A 10281-nucleotide genomic window follows, 5' to 3' on the forward strand; every position below is an offset into this window, starting at 1 on the left:
GGCGGTCCAACCTTGGTCTAAAGTCTAGATCAAGAGGTATAAAACTCAACCTTCTTGTTCTTCAATATTTTGTTTGATGCATCATATATGAACCTATGCTTCTTGTAGGGGATTTGCATGACTATACCTTTGATAACAGGTGTTAATATGCTTCCGTTGCTTATGTATATAAATTTAGAATTGTATATGCATGCTAGTCACTAGAAATCCCATATAAATCTCAATATTTTCCTTCATGGTTAAGAGTATGATGCACACACTTTCTAGGCAACCTTTTATTAAATGAAGAATAATTTACCAAATCTATACATGTCCATTCATAAATTTAAGCAATAACCTTAACATCTTATGTTTCCAAGTTCTTATTATTTCAAACAACATCTAACACCTAATCCTAAATTTTAATTTCTACCTCCTACCTTTAACACTAATACACAATTCACCACATAAAAATGCATAAATAAAAACATAGATGAAAAGATAGAAATTAGGCAGAGGATGTATATATGAAACAACCACAATGTTTCATAGACTCCAAATGTCCAAATTTTGTATATAAGTTAATAAAGTTCTTATATGGACAAGCTCCTATATCTTGGAATTCCAAATTCACAAGGATTTTACCTTCGTTTGGTTTCACTATCTCTCAATATAGCCCAGATATTATCATCTTACTCTTGTATGTTGACAATATTATTTTAACAGGTTCTAACACCTGTAAATTTCAAATGATTATAACAGCTTGGTGAATTGTTTGATTTGAAGGATATAGGCAAGTTGACATATTTTCTAGGTTTACAAATTCAATATAAGGAAGATGGAAGTCTATTTATCAATCGGTCACAATATGCAAGGGATCTTATGATTAAGGCAGGAATGACTACTCATAATAGCTCCTACTCATTCTGAACCTCACACTCAATTCTTGGTTTCAGAAGGCAATCTCATGACTGATCCAACTTTGTACAGAAGTTTGGTAGGAGCATTGCAGTATTTGACTTTCACAAGACATGACAATGCTCATTCTTTTAATGTTGTGTGTCAATATATGACTAGGCTTGCTGATGCTCATTTATTTCTTATTAAAATGATCTTGAGATAGGCCAAAGGTACTTTGGATTGTGGACATACATACACTCCATCATCTGAATATATTTCAGCATTTTCTAATGCTCATTGGGTACCAAATATCAATACTCGAAGGTCTATAACTGGATATGTTGTGTTTGTTGGTGATACCCATGTGTCTTAGTAGTTAAAGAAGCATATTCTGTGTCTAGAAGTTCAGCTGAAGCAGAGTATAAGTCATTAGCACGATGTGCATTTGATGTTTATTGGATTAGGTCTGTTCTAAAGGATCTGAATGAGTGTCTTCATTCTCCTCCTCCTTAGCATTGTGACAATCTTTCTGCATTGGCTTTGAGTTTAGTGTTCCATTCTCGAATAAAACATTTGGACACTGACTATCATTTTGTTAGAGAGCAGGTTCAAAAGAAGGATATTATAGTGCACTATGTTTCTACAATTTCTCAAGTGGATGATATTCTTACTAAAGGATTGCACAATCCAATTTTCATCAAGCATTGTGGCAATCTTAGACTTGGTTTCCCTAGCTGAGATTAAGAGGGAGTATTAACAGAATATTAGAGATCCAAGTGTCATTAGTTCAATGAGATGTAATTAGATAGGATAACCATTGTGTAATGAGTTGGATTAGATAGAGTTGCCACATAAGCTAGGCATTTATACTTTGTCCTTATATACTCGATTTTATTGTTTTGGAAACTTAATGAAAATATATTGAAGCTCATTCTCCTTCTCTTCTTTCTCGGTCATCTTCTTCTCTCTAGCTTTCTTCCACTGCAATCTTTTGTGGTCTTCTGATATCTTTGTAATCTTTCACAATATTATGATCTTTCTTCAGTTTTGTTATGAAGGGAGAGTAATTTATATGGAACGAGTTCATTATTATTGGTGTCCTGATCTAATAATATATTGGTATGTGGCGAAAAACTTGCACATGTTAATGCATTATTGGACAAAAAACATTAAGTGACGGTGAACCCATTACATGTAAGTCCTCACGATTAAGGCTTCATTTGAAATGTGCAAAGTATAAACTTATACAATAAGTGTTGACTTTGGTTTTTAGTAGTCACATAAGCACATCTAGTTGAATTTGTGTTTTTAGTCAAGCATCTAATAAATTTGATAAAAGAAATTTCTAGCTTGAAAATGTAGTTTACACAATGCATCTTCTATTCGAAAAAGTAAATTAGGATTGGATTATAGTGGGGTATTCAATTGAGATTTTGAGAGATTTTATTTATTTTTTACAAATTCAGGGGTATTCAATCAGGATTTTAAGCGAATCTCTGAAAGTCTAGGTGTATTCAATCAAGATTTTAAAGAAGAGTTTATAATATTCCAGGTGTATTCAATTAAAAATTAATTTTAAAGGATTATAAAAAGTTGGGAAATTCGAGGGAATTAGAGATATTTCATAGTGTATTTTAAGCATTATAAAATCTCACCTCTTTCTAGAAAATTCAAAGGATTTCACTCAAAAATTTATGTAGAAACTCTATCAAATTCCATTAAAATCATCAAAATCTCAATTGAATACACATTTGAAGGCATATAAAAGTGAACTGAAGGAAATAGAAGGAGATAAAAAAGGTTCAAAACATTACCCTTAAATATTGAGTTTCATATAACCAAAATTACCATTAAATAAGCCAGAAGAATGTCTCAAAAGGTCAAAGAAATTCATGCACTCGAATTTCAGCCTGATTGTTCCATATACGCCGAAAAGCTTTTTATAGCCGATCATATAAGTCATGTTTGAAACTGTTTAGAAATTAGGATGGTTAAAAGCGCTTTCAAATAATAAAAGAAAATTCTAAAAAGTTTTAGTTCAAAAAGATTATGGCTCATTTAGAAGTGCTTATAAAATTATTGAAAGCGTCTTTTATGAAAGTGTTTTTGAAACCGATTCTTAGTAAAAATGCAAGTGAATCTTGAAAAAGCATTTAAAGTTCTTGCAAAAAACACATCAATGGTGCTTTTTGCATTAATTTCACCAAAAACACTTTCAATCATTTTAAAAGCACTTCCAAACGAGCCCTAAAAAGCACTTGACAATGCTTTTCATGAGAAGTACGAAAAACTTCCAAATGCTTTTCCACAAAGCACTTAATTTCCTAATGAAAAATTTGAGATGCTTTCTTACAAAAACACTTCCAACAAAATCAAGGGTCTAACAAACAAAATGCTTTTTAGAGAAGCATTTTCAAGCTATAAACGCAGCAAGCAAGGTGTAGAATGTACTTTGCCAAAACATAAACACAAAGAAAGATTCTTATCTAGGGTTTGGAAGAGAGAGATATGTATAGCCAAGCACATAAAGTTAGGTAAACACACACAAGTACATGTTGCACTGGAGCACACATAATGGTGATTTTCCCACAAACCAAGTTCATGCACGCCTTAATTATTACAAGGTTCACAACAAAGCCTCATAACGAAGCTAATTCCATTACAAACCATTGGAAATCTGACATAAACTTAAGAACTCCTTGACAGATGAAAAGAGAGAGAGAGGTGGAGAGATAATATAACTAGTTAGAAAGAGCATGCAAATGCAAGATATATCTAATTAGATTCTCTCCTGGAGATTTGGCTGAATAGGCTGCACGCGGAAGGCAAAAGGTATCTGCTGCTGGTTGTTGTTGTAGTTCCCCAGCTGCCTCTGATGATACCCATTTTCCATGTTTCTCACATTCTCTTCTATTTTCATCTCCTGTTGTTTTTGCTGCAAATCATGCCCACAACATCAGCTTCTCCTATCCAGCAAAAGTTTTTAGTATGCATATGAAACTTGTTGCAAGTATTTTACTTTTTTTTCTGTTTTTTTTTTCTCAATAGAAAAATAAAAAATGTATATATAATCAAATGACACAAAACTGGGTTATAGTGTATATATATACATGTTTCAATATCACATAGTCATTGATGACCTTGAAAATCTGTAGTCACCAAATTGATTCAGGTTAACATTCGATCAATTCAGTTCATATGTATCTTGATGATAAACCTAGCCTTCTAAAGTGTTTTTTACTTGAATTGAATTCTATTGCTAGATTAAAGAGTAATATTGTCAAATAGATCGCATTATACAATAATAAAGATGGACCGTATCCTACCTTCATAGGTGAGTTTCAACTTTATTAGTGAGATGCAGTCTACGTACATTGCGATTCCAATAGTTTAAAAATAAAAGAAATAATAAACACATAATTTTTAGCCTCTCACACATCTCTACTAAATTTACTCGTTATGCTGTCTAATTTATTCAATCCAAAAATAAAAAATAAAAGGAGTGAGAGACCAAGAAAAAAAAAAAAAAAAAGGTTAAGAATCAGTTCCCTTGCATTAATTAATTAAGCACACCGAGACTGTTTATAAAATGATAGAAATAGTTTTATATTGATTAATATAAAACCCACTTGTTACACGTATAGCTTCTCAAAGTACGACATCTAAATTGTGAACACAAACTCAACATATATATGCATGTTGTGTATGCGTGTGCATGTATGTCTTCACTTATCAGTTTGAAAGGATGCGTTTACTTATTTACCAGCTCATAAGTGAGGCGCTTATTCTCATCTTCCAGTGCCTTTCCCTGATCATTCAGCAAAGAAAAACTAATTAGGCAAAATATGATATCATGAATTCATGCATATTTGTTTTAAAATTCAAATGAACTCAAGGTATTAATCAGACTCAACGTACATTGTCTCTCATCATGTCGACGAACTTGGACTGTGACAAAAAGGGAACAAAACTATTTAGTATAATTAATTGAAAAATATAGCAAGATATCACATAACAAATTACCCTACAATTAAGTATACAACAACATATAACTATAAACATATATAATAAATTTAAAGGAAAACTAATGAAAAGGCTTGAAAATTTTGAATTTTAATGATAAACACAAAATAAAAGGTAAAGTGAATAGTACCATAATTGACTTTTTAGTGTAAAAATATGGTTTTTCGTTAAAGTGAACAATTGGAAGCTTTTCGTTAAAGTTTCCTAAATTTAATTTACACACTCTGTTTGAAGCATGAATAATGGAAGAAACTTGCCTGCTTGTCCCGGATACTTGTAAGGCCATTTTCAAGTGCTTCCTCTAAGGCCATCAGCTCTACATGGTTCAATGATGTGATATCCTCTCCCTTCAGATGCCTGCAGCAACACACACACACACATACATTTATATATGCTCAGTATATATAATATAAGCTATAAATTAATATGTTCTACCATAAGAGATGATAATTGAAATTAAACTACCTGAGCTCTACTTGCATGCTGTCATTGTCTTTCTTGACTCTATCCACTTCATTGCTGAGGTTCTGTCACAAGTTTATCATATTTGTTCCAAACCCTCAAAGTTAATTAAGCAAATTTATTATATATTAAGAAAACTTATAATTAAGGAAATGATTTCCACACACCCATTTTTTTTCATACACACACCCCGTTTATTTTGTAATTTAAATCTAATAACACGAAGGAGAATCAAGTAATAGTTTTAAACATGGATGTGAAGAAAGAGAACTGGGCATTCAAAAATCATTTTCCTGTAATTATAATATCCAAAGTTACTATTAAAAGGAATATACAAACCTACTTAAAAGGGTCTAATTCATATGCAGATCTGCTAGCAGAAAAGTGCGTAAACCCATGTTTCTATGCCTTGTATCAATCAAGGGACCGAATGGTACATAGTGAGATTTTTATATATCAAGAAAAGACGTTTGTTTTATTTGCGTGCTTTATAAACTAGCATTCACAACTGAGGACTCAATTGTTTTAATTTTTTACAAAGAAAAGGAAGTGAGAGAATAACATTTTATTACCAGATCTGTTAATAGATGTTACATTTCACATAGTTTCAGTTTTTTTTTTGCAATAAAGAAGGATAGAAAAACCATCGGAGAGCAAGCAAGAGAACTACCAGTACATCCTATTTGTAGATCTGTTCTTACAAATCACACTTCATGTTTCTTAACATATTTTTGGCAAAAACAAAAGAAAAAAAAAATCATGTAAGACAAGCAAGAAACCAGCAGATCTTCCATGATAAATAAAATAAAAAATATATGAAAATATAGAGAGAATTTCTTAAACCTCATGCTTAGCATCCCACAACTTCTTCCCAGATTGTCCATGGTATTTGTCCAAGATTTCTGTCAGCCTTCATCACACCAAAAATAAATTAAATTCATAAAATATATATGAACAAAAAGTACGCTTATTTGTTTTTTTAATTTGAAACAGACCCAATAAATTAGAATAAAAGAACTCAAAAAACCTAAAGAATGTTTTTGAAAAGATCATAAAAAACATGAACTAGGTCATTACGTAGTTGAAGGGCTGCAGTATTCAACCATCTTCCCAGAGCTAGAATAAATGATAAGAGATACTTTAGCATCACATAGAACAGTGATCTCCTTTGCCTTCTTGATAATCCCATTCCTCCTCTTGGAGTAGGTCACCTGCCTGTTACTTGAGTTCTCAATCCTCTTGATCTCAATCTTACCCCTTCCCATATCTCTCAGTATTCTTGTTCTCTCTATTTTCTCCTCCTTGCTTTGTGAAATGGTGAAGAGAGAGAGGGAGAGAGGAGGAGGTATATAGATATATAAAAGTGGAGAGAGAGAAAGAGAGAGAGATCATCAGAAGAGCAATTGAAGGGCATTTCTATTTAGGGTTTGGAAGTTAAACAACTTTCATGCACCACAGAAGTGAAGGGCTCGTTTATGGGTTGGCGACAAAGCCAAGCCAACTGCTTTTCCTTTTCTTTTTCCTTTTCTTGTCTGTTTAATTTTAATCTCTGATGATATGTTTTATAATTGATTGATTTTTGATATTTGATTTGGCTTTTTTACTTTTATTACCCCTTGTTAACCACTGGTCTCTCTCTCTCTCTCTCTCTCTCTCTCTCTCTCTCTCTCTCACACACAAATTCTCAGCGACTGATTTTAACTCCAAGTCTTTTAGGGTTTCCTTAATATAGGCTTAATTAAGGGTGTCAAATGGGAAACCAAGACTCTAGGACTAGGCCATATGTGTGTTTTTATTAACTCATACGTAAATGTGTATTTTAGGTCTTGAAGTTTGTGATGGTCATGTCTAGGGTTCTAGTGATGGAGCTAAATATGGATAATAATCAAATCTTTAAATCTTAACCATCAAATCGATATAAGTATGTGTTTTTTCTCAGCAAGTAATAGTGGGTTTGTAGGTGGTAAAGTGAAGGAGCAAACTAGGAGACAAAGTAAGTTTTATGTGCCCTGAATACAAAGGAAGGAATTCTGAAACCTCAAAGTCAAAACAGTCAAGGTCATTAAACAAGACAACTGTGATTTCGTCTGTCTTATCTTTGTGGCCTTGCTGTGTAGCAGTAGTCCCTAAATCTATATTGCTGAATGGTTCTATGAAAAGGTTAGGAATTGTGATGTCTAAAACTGTTACGTTTACTTGAGTAAACATTACGAAAGTCCAAATTATTTACTACTTAAATTTATTTTGGATTACCAATCACATTGTTTTGTGGAAGGGGACTCCAAATTTATCAATGATGCTGTTTTTGGTAAGTTTAATGGTAGGGAGACCAAATTGCTAAACAAAATTTTGCAAACCAAATGATGTGGATGTTGATGATTAGGTTATTACTTAAGTGTTGATTATCGTACTTATTTCATCTTTTAGAGGCTCAAGACAGTAATTGAAGATATTAGAGTTGTGGAGCAAGCCCTCAGTCTTCATAATTGTTGCATTGTGTCATATCTTTAGGTAAGCGAACTTTTGTTGCAGATGCAATTAGAAAATTTCAAAGATCTATTCTTGGAGCATATTATTGGTATATACTCTCAAAAATACTATTTGCCCAACGAAATTTTACCCGACGAAATATAAATTGGGTCGGCCAAAATGGGTCAACGTTTAGGGTTTTTTCTGAAGCTTTAGGCAACTACAAATATTCGACGGGAAAACAACTTTTCGCTGGGCAAAGTTTTCGCGCCAAGGGGAAAAGAGGCGCGTTTTTTAACAACTTTTCCCGACAAAAAAAACAGTTCGTCAACGTAAGTGACTTTGTCCAATGAAATGTATCATTGGGCAATATTTACTGGTCGTTGGGCAATGTTAATTAATTTAATTTCAGTTTGAGATTTAATTTTCACGTTAAAAAAATTCTATAAAGACTTTGCCCGACGGAATGGGAAAACTACCATCTGGCAAAGGTTTATTTTATGACTTAGAGTTTAGGGTACATGATTTATAGTGCGTTGAGCAAAATGAATAATTTCATTGGGCAAATTGAATTACATTTTTGGATATTCAATTCATTCGATGGTTTTCGCAGTCTGCAAAACTAGTTTCAATGATTCAACAGTCAAACTTGTGTGAATTTAGAACGAGATCACATACACCAAGCATCACCAAAAACAAACTTTCAGGGATTAGGTAACAAGGACAAAATCCTCCGACGGTTAGAAATGTATTATCACAATTTAACGTTTATCTAAGCTTTGATTTTGATGATTTTGCAACTACACTCCTCGAACCTAGAAGAATATAATGAACGGACCCGCTCATCAATTTAAAATATTTACACTAGTGGTTATCACAAAATCTTACGTTGCAAATAATAGAAGTATAAAACAAACTCCAAGTGTTTGTTGAATCTATTGTTTTGACGGTCTATAAAACTAATTTAAACAATCCAACCGTCAAACTTGTTTGTATATACTCTCACAACGCATACGCTAAAATAAACAAAAACAAACTTTCGCAGGTTAGGTAATTGGACAAAATCATTCGTCGGCTAGAAATGTATCATCACAATTTAACGATTATTTTAGCTCTGCTTTTGATGATTTTTTGCAAGAGCACTAATTAAGAGTAAAACCACACACTCAATTGACCTGATCATCAAATTTGATGATCTTTTAACCATTTGAAAATAAATTAAAAAATGGGAAAATAGAATTTTTTCTGTTTACGTGACGAAATTGATATATTGGCCAACTTAACTATTTTATTAGGCAACAATTCTAAATTCGTTGTGCAAACTTTCAAATTTCCCCCACTTTTTTTTTTTTTTTGAAAAATCAAATTTCCCCCTAATTAAAATGTTGCCTGATGAAAACTTATAACATTCATCGAACAAATGTTTTTTCCCACCATTTTTTGGCAAAAATTTAATTGTGAGACATTTCTATGCAACCTTTGCCCAATCAACCACTTTAGTTTACCCGACGAATGTTTTAGGTCAAAATACATGTGGCGCAACTCTTGAGTGCTCTACCAACTGTTTGCCAACTGTCTAAGTCGTCAAAGCAGTGAAGTCAGAGGTGAGGCTAAGTGTGCTTTGTTCCATCAGTAGCATGGGTCTGAGCAATCTATGCAACATGGGTCAGACCACCATCACTTAGACTCATCAAATCAACAGTTGGTATTTGGCAGTTATGATATAAATGGGGACTGATAGGGTCTGAGTGGAGACTTGTTGGATATGATATTGGGGACCTACGTGCATGTTTTTCGGTAGGAACCTATGAGGTGGAGGACCACATAATCTCACTAGGACTCCGACCTTAACCTTTAGAAGCACGTGAAGAGCCAGCAAAGCATGCATTAATGGTAAACTTTCCATTCCTAGCTCACATAGAAAACCAACGCATGAAAGCCAGGATACGCGTTACCAAAAGTAATTCATGTGGAAAACTGACCCGAGAAAGCAGCGCCTCAGGAAGAAGGCACCGTGCAGTCTTCAACGCAATCTTCACGTGAGCGGTTGCTTTTAGCTGTTTTACACCAAAAATGAGTGTTGCAGTTGAGTAAGGAGAAATGGGAAGGAAGACCAATCCGAATTAGAGATTCCTTAGGAACCCTAGAAATGAGTCATTCACCTACAAAAGGCAAAGATACTAATTAGGACTATCTCAATAAACGATATATGTCCTAAATAGTGAATCCATGGACAATGGATCGATGGAAGAAGTAATCTAATGATGTTAGACTACAGAGACCTTCTTCACATAACCATCATGTCCAAAAGGTTCCTGGTCATAGGATTGTCAGAGGGATACTGACAATGCATAGACCAGTACATACTATGTCCCCTTCAATTGGAAGGATGGAAAGTCTCATCCCATTCGTGTAGTGACCCTAAGACAGGTATGTAGGTGCTCATTA

The 10281-nt window shown here is 33.4% G+C and overlaps 1 protein-coding gene across 1 annotated transcript; it reads right to left on the reverse strand.

Annotated features, from left to right (window-relative positions):
• Positions 1-3460: 3460 nt before the first annotated feature.
• On the reverse strand, positions 3461-6629 carry LOC103441547 (floral homeotic protein PMADS 2). Its single transcript, NM_001293997.1, is given in 7 exon segments — positions 3461-3814; positions 4643-4687; positions 4798-4827; positions 5160-5259; positions 5368-5429; positions 6208-6274; positions 6442-6629. Coding segments are annotated over 7 exon segments (648 nt in total). The 3' UTR covers positions 3461-3658.
• Positions 6630-10281: the final 3652 nt, after the last annotated feature.

The sequence above is a fragment of the Malus domestica genome, chromosome 08 (genome assembly GCF_042453785.1).
Source record: "Malus domestica chromosome 08, GDT2T_hap1".
Classification (NCBI taxonomy): domain Eukaryota; kingdom Viridiplantae; phylum Streptophyta; class Magnoliopsida; order Rosales; family Rosaceae; genus Malus; species Malus domestica.